Source organism: Durio zibethinus, chromosome 3 (assembly GCF_047325235.1).
Source record: "Durio zibethinus cultivar Kanyao isolate XHJ-2024 chromosome 3, ASM4732523v1, whole genome shotgun sequence".
Lineage (NCBI taxonomy): Eukaryota > Viridiplantae > Streptophyta > Magnoliopsida > Malvales > Malvaceae > Durio > Durio zibethinus.
Window position 1 is genome coordinate 32,992,721 of NC_143164.1, and position 16,980 is coordinate 33,009,700.

Sequence of the window (16,980 nt, forward strand, 5' to 3'; positions counted from 1 at the left end):
AACCCTACAAAAAAAAAAAGAAACAAAATCTAAAAAAACAAAAAAAAGTTTGCAAAAAAATTTGAAAAAAAAAAACTCTACCAAATAAAAAAAAACTTTTGTCCAAACCTAAAAATATCAAAACCAAAACCAAACAACACAAACATAAGAAACGCAATCCCTGGTAGCGAGGATCTCAACGTAAAAAATAAACAAAATAATTTTTGGTCGAAACTTTAAAGTTTGATATACACTAATTGAAATTTTTTTTGCAAAAGAAGGGCCATATCTGGGTTTAGGGAAGCAAAATAATTCTTTATGATTTTTTAGAATTTTTTCAAACTCCCTCGACTGTGGTTTGCGGTGGTGACGATTGAAAACCATTAAATACTTGGTTTTCTTTAAAAATGTGAGAGAAAGTTTACAAATGAGAGAGTAAAGAAAGAAAAGAGTAGAAATAAATGAAATAAAAAAAATTTAGCCGTTTATAGTGTTGTAAAAAAAAGTGAAAACGACGTCGTTTTAGGCAAGAAAGATCCACACATAGATCTAGATCCGACTGTGGATCTGATCCAACTCGAGATCTGTGCAACCTAACCTATGACTTGGCCTTCTTCAACCTTTGATCAGTTGAGCTGAACCGGTTCAGAATCCCCTTAGATCGCTTCAGATTGATGTTGACTCTCCATTGACCGACGTTGACTCTCCATTGACCAATGAAAATTTAGTTTTTTTATTTTCTTTCTTTTTTTATTATTTATTACTTATTCCATTTTTGTGTTATTTATAGTATTTTTAATTTATAATTTAATATAAGTTAAAATAAATATAATAAAAAAAAACAAAATAATAAATATAAAATTTATAATAATGAATGAATAAAAATAAATAATGCAAAATAAATAAAATATGATAAAATAAAAAATCACAAATGGTGATTTTATTAAAATTATTTACACAAAGAAATTTTTTAAAATATTCTAAAAGTGTTAGAAATATTTTAGAATTTTTTTCAAATATAAGAAAAATTATTAATAAAAAATAAAATCACAAGTAGTGATTTTATTAAAAATATTTACATAATGAAATTTTTTAAAATATTGTAAAAGCATTTTAGAATTTTTTTCAAACATAAAAAAACAATATTAATAAAAAATAAAATCATAAGTGGTGATTTTATTGAAAATTTACATAAAGAAATTTTCTAAATATTTAGAATTTTTCAAACAAAAAAATTAAATATAAAAAGAAAAGTAATAACAATAGTAATAAAATCACAAGTGGTGATTCTTAAAAAATTATTTTTTTTTCAAAATTTTGCTAAAAATATTGGTAAGATTTTGAAATTTTATTTTCAATAAAAATTAATAAAATATAAAATACTTAAGTTGTCAAGGTAAATGAAATTTTACAAGAATAAAAGTCACAAGTGGTGACTGTATCAAAATATTTTAAGAATTTAATCAATAAATTTTTATTTTTTTAATAATAAAATAAACAATAAATAAACATTACAAAGTAGATTAAAATTTTTGTCGATGATGAAATTAAGAGGAAATCACAAGTGGTGATTTTATTCTAAATTTTTAAAATCATACCATAAATGTTTGTGTAAGTAAATTATAATCTACTTTACTTTCAAAATATTAAAATAAATCTGACAACAAAATTTCTTCAATGAAATAAGTGATTTCTTTAAATCATTTTGCAGTGAGAAAATTTTTTAAATTATATCAAAAATGTCAGAAATAATTTAAAAAATTTTTAATATTCAAATAATAAAAACTCAAATAACAAAAATAATAAGATAATAAGTGAAAGACTATTTGAATGGGATAAATTTATGATCATATAAGATTATTTGGTATCATTTTCAAATGAATACAGTAAGGTTATTATAATCTTTTCCATACATATAATTACTCTTAAACTCAACCTCAAATTCTTAGATCAAAAAATAGCATTGGTGGCTAATCACACTTTAATAAAAAAAAATTAATGACGATTTCTTAATTTTTTATATTTAATGATCAAGTTTTCGAATCGATACCTTATGATGACTGCGAACAAAAAGAAAACTCAATTGGTAAGTTTAAACATGTGAAGACGATGAATTTTACTTTCTGTTTTAAGATATCGGAGTGATTTATTTATGTTAAATTTATATTATTATGAAATTATATATATAAATTTTTTATTTCCGTAATAACCCTTTTCTTTTACTATTGCAAAATGATCTAATTAACCTTATTAATTTACGTAGAATTTCAGCACGAAAGTAAAATGTTCAAAAGAAATTTGTTTGAGAACGAAAACCCAAAAGCACTGCCCTAAAATTCCTAAAATAGCAGTGTCGAAAGCCAACGTAAAAGCAACATAGACATGTCCTTTTTGGTCATTTAATCCATGCATCGAAACCCACCTACGAACGCCTGCGGTCTCAACTCTCATAAATCAAACCGAACAGAAGCGTTAATCCTCTCTCTCTTCTCTTAACAGCAAAACTAAGGAGAATTTCTTTGCTTTCTTTTTCTTATTGGTATTCTCTCTCTGCGAAGTCAATTCAACTTTTCCGTATTCATAAAAGCTGAGCTCTTTCTGACAAGGTAACTAAAATTTTTCTTACCCATTACCGTGTCTTGTTTGTTCTTTTCTATTTTTATTTGTTTTTGTAGTTTTTTTTTTTTTGCTTTGCTTTATTTATGGCAACGAGAAAGGAGTCAAGAGAGATTAAAAACAAGTTTATTTCGGTCAATTAAAAAAAAAAAAGAGTTGACAATCGAGGTTTATAGATGTATAACAATGAAAACCCATTTGTCCAGGTTGATTTCGGCACGTGCGTTTTAACGTTCAAGTTCTTCTATGGAGGTTAGCCATATGTCTTTCTTTAACAAAAACCGTTCTTTTGCATGTTTATATGTATTTCTTATCAACTGTTTATTAGTTAATGTACTTTTTCTTACTTTTTTCTATAGTTGTTTAGTTGGTTATATGTGGCGCCTGTGAAATCTGAGATTAAAATCCAAGTACCTGCAATCCTTTTCCCTATCTCAGGCTGCGGCTTATTTTCTAAAAAATAGAGTTACATGTTAATTTTAACTGTATAGTGGACATATTTTCTTGGGTGATTTCATTTTACTGCGTACCATGTGTTTCGATGAGATTGTTTGATATATTGATGTATTGACTGCTATGTGTCATTGGGAAGTTTAGATTTTGGTTTTACGTCTTTTTTTTTTTTTTCTGTTCAATTGGCATGTTAACATGTGCCTTGGCATTTGAATGTTGGTATCCACCTGGTTTTGGTTCTTGCTGTTGGTAATTTAGATTACTACAAATATAAATGCTATCTGTTTTAATTGTAGTAATGAGCATCATGCTTGGATTAAGGGCTCCCATTTTTTCTGCTTTGAGAAATATGCTGGAAATTTAATTCTCTAAGCTAGGTTTAATACGTGTATAGCTTTTGGTTATATTTACATGAGAGGATTATGATCTCATTCTGATGAAATTAGTCTGACAAGTGTGTTTTGGCATTTAACTTCAAAGAAATTGACTTTATCAGTTACATGTATGGCTAGCAGTAGAAAATTGATGCTCTATGTATTTCTATTTCAAAATATTGAAAAGTTCCCATTCCATCCATATAAGGAGGTCCCTATGTTTTGCATTCATGACCCTCTCGAAGTAAATTAGAGATGTGGAGCTGGGTTTATGCAGTCTTATGTCCATTTTAGTTTTTCCAATTTAATTCTTTTTGCTCACTTTTTGGGCAGATGGACACTACTCTTTTGGATAATCACATTAAGGGCATTGAAGATGAATCTGCTGAACAATTACATGCTACATGTTCCTTTATGGATGAAATTTTTGGAGATCCACAGGTGATTCCTCGAGTTGGAGATCAATACCAAGCAGAAATTCCACCTCTAGTTGGACAACATCGTAGTTTACAAGTTGTCAAGGAACCAACTGACTCAAAAGTTATAATGAATGTGCCAAACCCTTTTCCAATGGGATTGCCTATCCCTCTTTTCTGGACAAAGACTGAAGTTGAAAGCATAAATGGTGCATTGGAATTTGAAAACAATGAAGAAAGCCGCATTACATCAAGCCATGGATGTGCAGAATATAAAGTTGAAAGTCTAGATTCTGTGTTGGGTGATGGGAAAAACATGAGAGGGTATTCGAAGCTTCAACCTACAACCAAAACTAAGAAGGATATTGATTTACTTTTTCCAAAGGAGCCAAAATCTAAGATGAATCAGGTGCATAGAGTTCCCTGTCCTCTTCCAGGCTCTTTGAGTGAAGTGTGGAAGGCTATCGAACTTGACATTTTTCTTCTTGGGCTATACATCTTTGGAAAAAATCTTATCCTTGTGAAAAATTTTGTTGAAAGTAAAGGGATGGGAGAAATATTGTCTTTCTATTATGGAAAGTTTTACAGGTCGGATGGATATTGTAGATGGTCAGAATGTCGAAAATCAAGAGGCAGACGGTGCATACTTGGACAAAAGCTGTTCACAGGGTGGAGGCAACAGCAATTATTGTCACAACTATTTTCTCATATTTCAAAAGAAGACCAAGATATGTTGCTTGAGGTATTTTTCTGACTTTTTTATGCACAACATCCACTCATATGATCTTTCTAAATAATTAGACTTATATTTATTTTGTTAATTAGTCCTTATGGATCATTTACTGCTGTAAAGTGTACACTTACTCATTTCCTAATCACTATATTTCTCCTCTACTACCTTTAAACCTGGTGTAGGAATACTAAACTATTATGTCCATTGGTACCTTATTTTTTTGCTAATTAGCATGGTTTATCAGCTTCTGAAATTTTTACTTGATTTGCGATTTTTATTTTCAAGTGTTATTTATGTAAATTTGCATCATGCAAACTGCATGGATACATAGTGTCAACTATGTAACTTTTCAAGGTGGTTGAAGTCAGACCACTTTGGAAAGCTACATACTTGCGCATGGCAATTAGTGATGCTTTTGTGGTGTAATATCGTGAACCAGAAAAATAACATAGATGCTATCTAGGGTTTGAGATGGGGAACTTGAAGCAGAGTAGCAAAAAATGTACGTTTTACTGGGGCCATGCTTGAGTATTCTGTTCATTGATTGAAAGCAGTGTTTCTCTTTGATAACCTGTCTTTTGAAAGGGACAACTAACTAAAGGCCCAGCTGTAGAGGTAACATGGAAGAGCAAGATTTTTTTTGATAATGGAAGAGCATGGCTTTGGTTGTTGCTAACACCTTCAGAAATGTTGATAGATTAGTGTAATGTAAAGTAAATATAATTAATTTATTAAGGCTTTTTTTCCCTTTAACACTTCTATTTTTCCTTTTGGAAAGCAAAATTCTATTTTTTACTAAGAGCTGTGTAGTGCCAATTGCCATGTGGCCATTATTCTCCTAAAGTTTCCTTCAGAATAAGGAGCAGGTAATTTATGCTTGCGCTTTACTTTTGTTGCTATCTTAGTCTCTTCATCTTCTCCGTTCATTTAGGTCTGCTCATAGAAATTTATTCATGTGAACTAGGTTGATAAGGTTGGATGTATTGTGGCTGTTGGTGTTTCATTTTCTTGTCTCTGACAAGAATTGTGCCCTTTGGCTCCTCCTTGGACTGATTCTGACATTTTTGAAGCACAGTAGTTCGAGTGTTTGGCTATCTATCTGGATATATGGAGTTTAATCTCCTTTACTGGGGGTTATACTCTTTGCTGTAAATTGCCTGGAACTCTTTACTCAGTTTCAGAAACATAGAAGAGTGCATGTTTGTAAGGGATTACAATTATGCCTAGAAACTTCTGTTGTTCTTAGGAATTGCATCTCCCCTGAAATTCACATTATTATCCAGAGAATTTTTGCAGTGTATCTATAGGGCTTCATGTGATTTTTTGAATGGACAAGAGAAAGGAGAATGCCTGATATGCTTTTTCCGCTTAGGCCTTTTCAACCCCTTTTATTTGGTCTATTTTCAACTACACATTAAATGGATTTAAAATGGGGCTCCATTTCAACCACACATATAAGGTTTCCTTTTTCAACCTCTGTCTAAAATCTTAGGCGTTTTGCAGTTTATCTCTAAGAGCAGTTATTCTTAGCTACATTTCAAGAACATTTATTGATTTTCGTTCAAACTCCTGGTTTTTGTTATGAAGTCTACTTATTGTTGAAATTCTCAGTTTACTGCAGCTATATTTGTTCTATATTTTTAAGAGAAAAATATTTCGTGTTGATGTTTTATGAATTCTGATTGTTGCAGGTTTCTAAGACATTTGGTGAGGGAAAAGTTTCCTTTGAGGAATACGTTTTCACTATAAAGAATACAGTTGGAATTGGTCTCCTCATAGAAGCTATAGGTATTGGCAAAGGAAAGCAAGATCACACTGGCAATGCCATGGAGCCAGTAAAAGTCAATCATGTAGTTTCTTTTCGTCCTGAAATACCAGTTGGCAAAGCATGTTCTGCTCTTACATCAGCAGATATTATCAAGTTTCTAACAGGAGATTTTAGGTTGAGCAAAGCTAGATCCAGCGATCTTTTTTGGGAAGCTGTTTGGCCTCGCCTTTTAGCCAGAGGTTGGCACTCTGAACAGCCAAAGGATCAGGTTCTTTCTGGTTCGAAGAATTCTCTGGTGTTTCTTATACCTGGTGTTAAGAAGTTTTCAAAGAGGAGACTAGTGAAAGGTAACCACTATTTTGATTCTGTTAGTGATGTTCTTAATAAAGTTGCATCAGAGCCAGGGCTTCTAGAGCTTGAAATTGAAGTGTCTAAAGGCAGTAGAGAAAACAAAGAAAATAAGTGGGACCCAACAATAAAACAAGATCCTGATTTTATGTCAAATAAACGTATTCGTTACCTCAAGCCACGAAATTCTGGTTGCAATCGAGATCTAATGAAGTTTACAATTGTAGACACTAGTTTGGTCCAAGGGGCTGAACGGTCCAAGGTTCGAGAGCTGAGAAGCTTACCTCTTGAAGCTACTAGCTTATCCACCCCCTCTAGCATTTCCAGTGATTCTGAGGAGGACACATCTGATGACTCAGAAGATGAAGCTGAAGAAAATAGTGCTTCACATGCTGCAGAAGCCATGGCTGACGAGGGAGAATGTGTGGACTTATCAGATTGTGTAAATAGTAATTCAAATACTGTAATTCCCCACACCTCTGATACCAGCATTATATCAGTGGAAAACCATGAAAGCCACCACGCAAGTCTGCTTGATGATGAGGGGCAAAAGGTTGTGAAGTATAATTTCGTCCAAAATGTTCACTCTAGTGACTCAAAATATTTGGCTCCTGTTAGTAAAGAGCAGGGTTTAACTGATTGCACCAATGGAGAATCAAGTTGTAGTGTTGAAAACATTTCTGCTGCCAGGATGTTAAATGAAGACACTTCGCACTGTAGGTCTAACTCATCTGATGCTTGTGAAGATATGGTTTTTCAAACGGGATCCCAAGACTTGTCTCCTGCCAGTTCTTTGTCTAAAGTCCATCGTGATGAGGGAAAGGAAGGCAATGTCACTCAAAACTGCCTGCATAGACAAGAATCTCCGATAATGACTCGGTTGCATACATTGATAGACTTGAATGTTCCTCAAGTTTCAATGGATTTTGAAACCAATGGACCCTTCGTCACAGAGACAGTGAAAAACAGTGAGAATTCATGTGCACATATATCATTCTTTCAGTCCGAAATTCCGCCGCGGCCTGAGCCATTGAAGCTTCCCAATAAAGGTGCAGAGGTCAATCAGCATCCTATAATGCACAATCGGAGGCAAAGTACTAGGAACCGACCATTAACCACTAAAGCATTAGAAGCTCTTGAATGTGGGTTCTTCAGTCCCAAGAGGAAGAGAAAGGCTGCAGAGGCTTTGCAGAATAACTCACAGAGAGTTCGTGGGAGACCTGTTGTTAGTTCCATTTTTAGAAATGGTGCAAGTAACCCCAACATGGAGGAGAATTAGGATGGTTTCTGCAGTGTGAAGAAATACCAAGTCCAGTCTCTAATCTGAATCTGATACATGGAGAAATGAGCGAGCTAATTTCTTAGCTATTCCTGGAAAAACCATGTATCCCACCATGTCCTCCAAAGCATTGTGTTTTGGGTGCTTTTGATTTTTCTAGTCAATAATTGGAGACCTAATGTCTCCTTAATCATTCTAGGAAAACGCAACACCCATTCACCCAACTAGCTGCAGTTTTTTTATTCAATGTAAGGTGAAAAATATGTATCACACATGTTCATCTTACATAAGTCAGACAAAATCGATGGTGCAACGACTGGTTATTAATTTCAGAAAGGCGAGGCGGGGAAACAATTCCTTCAACTGGATTAACCTTTTTCAGCGTAGGAGCAATTGACAGCGGGTGGCTCTTACTGTCTTTTTCTAGATAATTGACTTCCAAACGGTATTCCTTATAGGGCTTGACTGCTGAATATTGCTAATGCCAACCTTTGATCTTGATGAAGATGATCTTTTTTTTCCAGTTAATTTATCTGTGTATAAACGTGTTGTCCTCAAAAAATGGATAAAGCAAAAAAAATTTTATACCTCCGTAAGATTTTCAATTTAACAAAGTTGTCCTATTGTGACCTTTTTTTTTTTTTTTTTCAATTTAAAAGAGTATGAGACTCAAGATCAATAGCACTTAAAGTTGTCCCATTTCTTTCTTTTAGTTGTCTTATTCGGAACAAGAGGATGGCATTGCCATTGCAGGATATCATCTGTGAGTTTTGTTCTGGAGGCAACTTATTCACAGCCAAAAAATAAGCACTTGAAGCCAGTAAAAACACAGGGAAAGCAAACGTTCAATCAATCATACTCACAGTGCCAAAATTTTCTTCACTTGCATGTTACCCACCAAAGAAAGAGGGAACAAAAGGAAAATAAAACCATGTAAAAGCAATCTTTCTCGGGAACTTTCCTCCTAAATCTATTACAAATTTTCCCCTGGGAAAAGCACGTGCATTCTATAGCTAGGTTGCAACATGCATGATACCTAAAAATTATTGAAATTAATTTGTTAAGTTTTAAATAAGAAAGTGTGAATTAAAGTGAGTAATTAGAGAAAATCCAAGAACACAAAATTTACGTCTACCCAATATCGAGTTATCAAATGGTTGCAGATCATTGATGCATACACATTAATTCCAAACGGGTGAAAAGAAGCCATGTTTTCCAGGAGGGAAACCACTACTTGAATTATACAACTGGTGAAATTTCATTTGTTGAAAATTTTTTGTCATAGATGGACCAAGGGACCCCACTTCATAAGCCCGGTGGTGATGATGATGATGTTAATAACTAATGTTACAAAAATAATTCTAAACAAATCTTTTCATCTTCTCACTTTTTGGATTATCTTTAACTAGTCAAAAAGGTATTGGATTCCAAAAGATTTTCTTCCTCCTTCCATTTAATCTCCATCAGTGCTCCAGTGATTGGCAGAGTTGATCCTATGATTCAAGTTTTTTAAAAAATCCCCAATGGGTAAGAATTTGAAGAAAAAAATACGTTTGTTAATTAGCATGAAGGAAAAAAGAAAAGTAAGGAATTTAAAGTTTAATCTAATTAATTTATATAATAATTTTTTTTTCAATCTCCATACTGCTGTTTTCTTTATATCAAAAAAGTAAGCAATTAAATGTGAAATAATATTTATGTTATAAACTTCAGCATTTGCCTAATTAAAATTGTATCTAGAACTTATAATAAAGTGATTCCTTTGTGACTTCCAAATTTTTTTCAAAGAAATTATGTGCTTAAGGAAAAAAATTTGAGTAAAAAGTGACCAATCTTTTTTTTTATTATTATTTATAAATTTCAGTCTGGGGCCATTATGAAAACTACGTTTTTATCCCTTTAACCAGGCAAAATGAAACAAATTCTTTCAAATCCATCCAATTTACAATAGTATTGAACATTGACCATTACCAGACATATAATAGACAAGATTCACACTTGATGCACCACTAAAATGTTTTTTTTTAAAAAAAAAACACGTCCGTTTCAACAACCAATAGAAAATTCTTTAGTTTTTCTTTTTTTTAGGTCGATCAAACATCATTTTCATGAGAGAAAATACTTCAAAAGGAACACTCATGGGAAAGAATACCAGGCCATGGCCGTCTTTTCTGTTGCTTTTATCCATGGGGTTACTTAGCTTATGTCAATTACCAACCTGGTTCCTTCTAAATTATTCAGCATTTGTGACAGTCCATCATCTGAAAGGTGCTTAGGGTCGTCTTTTATATTCGATTTTGCCATAAAATAATCAAGAAATCATGCCAGTGTTACATTTCTGTCTTCACATTGTTGTTTGATGTTTGCTTCATAAATTATATCTATCCGTCATCGATGATAACTAAGCAATTCTATTTGTCTTGGCAGGTCCTGAACAGTCCATTAGACCACCATCTTTTGGAGGAATTCAGCAGCGGAACACATCTTACGGTCATGCTTTTCATCACATTATGATCAGTCAAGCATGGTTGGGATCAGCGGGGGAGGATTCTCCAACCCGCTCATGCCAAAAAGCCCCAATGAAATGGCCCGACTTTTTAGTTCTGCCACAGGGAGCTCAGCAATGAATGATATGGCAATTTTCACTAACATGTTGATTAACGGAGCTGACCAAAACCACTGCTTAATGAAAGCCATGGAACATGAAGATAATGGTAACTCTAATTTGTTAAAGGGAAGAACTCAGGCGATAGAAAGGAACCATCAATATTTGGATCAAGCAGTGGAGGAAGTAACATGACGACCCTTGATTTTATGGGGATTGGAGGATCAAGGTCAGCCAATTTGCGTGAACAGTAGCACCAACGGCAAAGATTGGAAATGGAAGCAATAAGCCAAAAAAGATTGCCAATGATAAACCCTTTCCAGCAACAGCGCTCACAGGGGGATTCAGCTCTTGGAAAGGCCATCTGGGGATGTCTGAGAGCAACAGGTTTTTTTGTTACTTTTTGCTGTCAGCTGTCCCTGGAAGATTTTCTTGCTCTTGAATGGTGACAATACTGAGATGGCCACTTCGGCATTGGATAGAAAATGGGTTTCACAGGGTCCACACTTACAGACCCATCTATCTATCATCAAACAATGGGCATTGAATTTTTAAATTCATAAATGACACAGTGCCCAATGGGAGAGCCGTGTGTGGTCACGATTCACGAAATAACGTGGTCTCCACTTCTTCAGGACGTTTTTCTTCGAAGTATCAGACAAATATGAAACTCCTTTTGTTTTGTAACCAAGAAGCCACCGCCAATTTGGATTGAGAAAAAGAAAGGCTGATAAAAACTCACTTGACTGACTTGAGTAAGTTATGTAATCCTAAAATGCAGAACATGTTTAGAAGGGAAAGTGTTTTCCATAATGCCCCATCGTCCTTAGTTCTTATTTTTATCTTTGTCTAGTCAAAAGGAATACGAAATATTTCATCCTATCTAATTTCTGCTTTTACCCCCCCAAGTAAAGATCAATCATTTCCTTACTTTTGTTCCACAGGCTGGCATTAGATTGCTATTTTTTTTCTTTTCCATTTTTCAAGTCAATTTTTTATGAAATTAATTTCATTCAAAATAGGTTACATCTAACTAGGAATCTTATGATAGCTCACTCCCATACGGTCAAACAACTACCTTATTGTCGTTGAACTAGAATTCTTAACCTCTTTCTCTTCCCAGTAAAATACTCATTTTCTTTACTTAAGCTTCTACCATAAAATTAGCGTTAACAATCCTGTAAAAATATTGAATTTCATATTCTTATGAAAAAAATAAATATAATTAAATTTTAAAAAATAAATTTATATTTAATAATTCAATTACACAACATGGATAAAATGTACCAAAAGTACCCCCAAAAAAAAAAAGAGTGAATAAAACTATCAATGCATGGTTTCTCGTCAAAATGAAGTGAAGCCTGAGGCCAAGCCCATAATTTCAAAACGGAATCCTTTAAAGCCCAAATAAAGGTATGGCAAGAAAGCCCAAACCAGTTAGATATCAACCGAGTCTAGTAAACACGAGTACACTCGTAATAAGGTCGGGCGCGCCCCTTCTCTCCTCTCAGTAGCGGGTGAAAAATCCTAACCCTAGCCCTACTTTAGATTTTTCTGTTTATACGCGACAGCGAAGGCCAACACTGCAGCTGAAGCCAATGCTATGAATTCGCTTCTTTTTTGTAGATCCTTTAATGCATCTCAATCTCTCCTCTTCCTCTCAGAGGCATACCAATTTTGGCATTGATAAGTTTTTAAAGCTTTGATTTTGGTTTTTTTTGTTTTTTGAATGATAAACGAGTGAAGGCGGTGATGTTGAAAACTACCTATTTTACGAAGGGTTTTTACGGCTTTTGTGATTAGAGAATCAGCAATGGATACTTCTGAGCCTTCTTATATTATTTTGTTCAGTCTCAATTTTTTGAATTTTTGTTTAAATTATTGATAGGTTAATTTGGTGAAGTCGGATTCAGAGTCATTGAAATGATGATATCTTATTCTCTGAAAAATATAATGTGGATTAAAAAAATCATACTAAAATTATCTGATCATTTGGCTCTCTATTCCTCGTGTCTCTTTATTTGCCTGTCTATTTGCTTTTCTCTTTTCTTTAACATTTTAGTAATTCTTTCTTGGATTTTTTTTTACTGAATTTTCTCACAATTTTTTGCTTTTAGAAGGCAGAGAAGGTTTATAATTCAGACTTCATAAACAATCAAACACTGAGAAATTTTCATCTCATTTGCACAAAGTACAACAACCAACCAAACAAGAGAGATTTTCGCAGAAAAAGGGTGTAAACGATGTTATGGAAATTTCAGTAATTTTGCTTTTACGGATACAATGGCATAATCAAGAAATTAAAAAACTTTTTACATAACTAAAAATTTTGGCATAACGAATAATTTTTATATAATGAAATATTTATCGACATATTTAAATTTTAAAAATTTTATTTAAATTATAAATTTATTAATTAATATGATATTTTAATGATTATTTATTTGTTAAGTGTCACTCTTTGTTTGAAGTTAAATAGATGAGTCAAATTATGATAATGGTTCAAGTATTCTAACGAATTTTGAAAATTAATTTCTTTATTATAATTAATAAAAATATAATTTTTGTATTATTTTTATTTAATAATTTTAGTCGATCATTAATTTAATTAAAATTTTATTTTATTGATATGATAACATAGATAAATGAAATCAATTATTAAGTTGTTTAAATAATTCATATGTTCACACGAAATTTAAAATTTAATCTTTTTCATAAACTTCATAAAAATTTTATCTTCATACAAATTAAATTTGATAACATTAATTGAATTATTAATATGATCAAAATCTAAATTTTAGTCCCTCTTGTTAATTTTATTGCCGTAACAATTTTTATTTTAGAAAAAATCTAAATTAAAAAGTCTTTAAAAAATTTTAAAAAAATATAAAAAATTAAAAATGATAAAATAGTAAAAATATATATAAATTTTAGGTCTTTTCAATTTTTTTGAAAAAATTAAATTAAATATTTTCTAATTTTTTATTTTTAAAAATAATATTTCTTGAATTTTTTTGAAAAATAACGTTTTAATTTTAAAAAAGTTCAAATTTATGGATTATTTAGAATTTTTTTTCATTTTTAAAAATATTAAATTTAAATAATATTAAATTCAAATAATATTTCTTTTATTTTTTTTAAATTTCAAATTTCAAGTTTTAAAAATATTTTTAATTTTTAGAACTTATTAATTTTTTTACAATATTAAATTTTCAAATATTAAATTTAATATTTAAAAATATATAAATTTTTCTAAAAATTACAAAATTTTAAATTTTTTTAAAAAAATTATAATTTTATTAAAGAAATTCAAAATTATTAATTTTAAAAAAATAAATATTCACAAATATTTAAAATTTTCTAAAACTTGAAAATTATTTTTTTAAAATGAAATATGTTTTTTCATAAAAATTTAAGAAATATTATTTTTTAAAAAAGTAAAATATTAAAAAATAAAATTAATTTTTTAAAATAAAAAATATAAATAATTCAAAATTGATTATTTTAAATTTGAAATTCGGTTGTCAAAAAATTTTAGGAAATTAATATTTTAAAAAAAATTAAAATATTCAAAAAAAATTAAATGTTTTTTAAAAATAAAAAAAGACTAATAATTAATTTTCTTAGTTTTTAGAGTTTCTAGAATTTTTTACATTTTTTTAAAAATTTTGAATATGTTTTTTAATTTTAGATTTTTTTAAAAAAATAACAATCACGTCAATAAAATTAATGAAAAGTAATGAGTCGCATTAATAATTAGAGTGATATTATAAAATTTAATTTGTATAAGAATAAAATTTTATGAATTATATTAAAATGATTAAATTCTAAATTTAATGTGAATACTAAAATTATTTACATAATTCAACAACTAATTTTACTATGCTACAGATTTGTTTTAATAATGAAAAAAATTGTTTGTCATAAAAAAAAGTAAAAAATATAATAATTTAAAGTCAAAGTTCTAAAATAATTCTAAAAAAAAATAATAGATAATGTTTAAAACAATTTCAAAAAAATAAAGGATAATAGATAATGTCCGAATTACAGCATAATAACTGGTGTGGACCCCTGACAGTCTAATGACATAATTGAGATAAAATTTAAGAGCCCTTTGACTTGTTCAATTTTTGGTACATCAGATTAGTTTGTTCACTGTATATAAATATAGGAGGGTCAACTGACCGCAGACTACCGCTGAAAAAAGTTGATTCATTTCCAAACATAGACAGTAGATTGTCAATACAACAAATAAAAAGAATTATACTATTTTATATTTATAAAAATGAATTAATTACTAAATGAACATAAAACATTGATAGAAACTGTTTCAATGCAATTCAAGTTACCTTTCTAACAATTATCAGCTTTGGATTTAATACTGTCAGACTGCCAGGTGGAAGTTTGGGAACACCGATAACAAATTGGCAGAAGGCTCGCTGCTACTCTGGTGTAAATTCCCCCATAATTTCAAGTAACTATAAAATCATAAAACCAACATAATTATGGATCAAATATAGATTTCAAAGTACCCAAATGAGAGTCTTATGAAAGAAACATACATTTAAGATTTCAGAGGTCTTTGCAGTATATCCATGATCTAACTTTATGTGATCGGTTAGTGTCTCAGCTTGCATTATTAGAAGTTATATTGTTAAAATCAAAGTGGATAACCAGTTCTAATCAAAGAAGTTAGCAATATTATCACACAATCCACCTCCCACAACTATTTGCAACCACACATCAAATAGTCCAACTCTCGGGGGGTAAATATTTGTAATGATGCGATATCAAAAACCTATTTGCCATATAACAAATATATTAACATTGCAATGAATCCTAAAAATAGCTCATTAATTCAAGTAGGTAAAAAGAAATCCACAATGAACATCAACTTGTGATTAGTCAAGAAAAATCATAATAAAGAAAGCAACTTGGCCTGATTGAATCCAGCCCTAAATGCCTCTATTTGCAACATAATTCCAGCCTCGACAGTTACATCAACCACCAAGGATATGTATTCTTCTAAGTTATTGATATCAACCTGATGTATTTAACAAAATGCTAGAATACTCTATTGACAAAAAAAGAGGTGAGGGAAAAGAATGAGAAGTTGAAGATGTAAAATTTGATCCCCCAGCTTCAATAAGTGGTTAGGATAACCTAGGTGTAAAATCCAAACAGAGATATTCTATTGGAGCCCCATGAAAGTGTAATGTAGCAATCGCATCATTATTGTCACCACCCATTGATTCTCCTTCAACTCACTGGCAGAAAATTATTTGGGAAAATAAAAACCAAAAAAATCAGTTAACAAAATTGAATATTAAAAAGAAAACATATCTTTTTAATTACCATCTTATAGCAAGACTAAGATAATTCATACATCTACAACGTGTAAGAAACCTAACTGCCTTAATCATACTATAAAATTTAGTATAGACCACTTGAAATTCATAAACTTCTTTAGCTCTACTCTTCTCCATCCCTAGCATCTCTTTCTTCAGCAAAAGCTGCTATTAATTCATCAAAATTTTTTTATCTTTCCCAGTAATATCTCAATATGAGAAAATAATATAAAAACATATCTATCAATACCCAAGCTAAGAGGAAGGATAAAACTCAATATTATAATGACTATAACCTTATGGTTAAATCAGCACTAATAACAGGGTGTGTTAAATAAACAAAAATTTAATATGAAATTTTCCTATATCACTTTTAAACTTTAACTTTATCTATAGAGAACTAATGTATCTCAGCTTACAAATAAACCATGAAACATCCAAAAGGAAGCATGATGAGCTATTAAGCCGATTTACTTTTGCTTTTTGGACAGGCCACCGTCTAGAGTCCTCCTTCATGTCAATTGTTAAGGTTGTAATCTCTACAAAGCTGCAGATTAACTGTAATGATTATCAAAACTCAATGGCTATATAAACACATTTTTTAAATAAATTAAAAAATAAAAAAAAAGTAGAAAACATCTTACTCTACTCAACAACCAAACCATTGTTTTTCATAATTTCTCCGATTATGATGACTGTTGCAATAGCTGCATATATGACATGATAAATAAAAAGAATGATTAATAGCATTTCTCAAAAAGTAGCATACATAATTGATTTAGGTTCCATCTATGAATAATTAGGTCCAAAAATAAATACTAAGCAGCAGCACCAAAAAAACTAAGTCACAAACACTTTATACTTGAGAAAAACAAAGTTGAGAAAAGCTTTAAAACAAAGATATTTTGGATAAGAACTGGAGGCAACTGGAAACCAAGCAATTGTAAAAAACTTCTGTGCATTTAACTGAAAATCAAGATCAATGGCAACAATGAAAGTTTATGATAATGATACCAACCTTCATTACTCAAACATAAAGAATTTCTAACATGTAACAAATT

At 30.8% G+C, this 16,980-nt stretch overlaps 1 protein-coding gene and 2 non-coding genes across 4 annotated transcripts; all 3 read left to right on the forward strand.

The window, feature by feature from the left end:
- The first annotated feature begins 2,394 nt into the window (after positions 1-2,394).
- On the forward strand, positions 2,395-8,494 carry LOC111283901 (uncharacterized). 2 transcript variants are annotated; one of them, XM_022872572.2, is made up of 5 exons: positions 2,419-2,585; positions 2,802-2,847; positions 3,756-4,580; positions 6,263-6,686; positions 6,915-8,494. In XM_022872572.2, the coding sequence occupies exons 2-5, from the start codon at positions 2,842-2,844 to the stop codon at positions 7,964-7,966; spliced, it is 2,307 nt and encodes a 768-aa protein (XP_022728307.1). In that variant the 5' UTR covers positions 2,419-2,585; positions 2,802-2,841; the 3' UTR covers positions 7,967-8,494. The 2 variants fall into 2 exon arrangements, with proteins under 2 accessions (XP_022728306.1, XP_022728307.1); XM_022872571.2 differs by having other exon boundaries at positions 2,395-2,585; positions 6,263-8,494.
- Positions 8,495-12,311: 3,817 nt separating this feature from the next.
- Positions 12,312-12,405, forward strand: LOC149519762 (small nucleolar RNA R41). The gene has a single exon (XR_016341228.1). It is a non-coding gene; the product is annotated as a small nucleolar RNA R41 (small nucleolar RNA).
- Positions 12,406-12,488: 83 nt separating this feature from the next.
- Positions 12,489-12,564, forward strand: LOC149519763 (small nucleolar RNA R160). The gene has a single exon (XR_016341227.1). It is a non-coding gene; the product is annotated as a small nucleolar RNA R160 (small nucleolar RNA).
- The last annotated feature ends 4,416 nt before the right edge of the window (positions 12,565-16,980 follow it).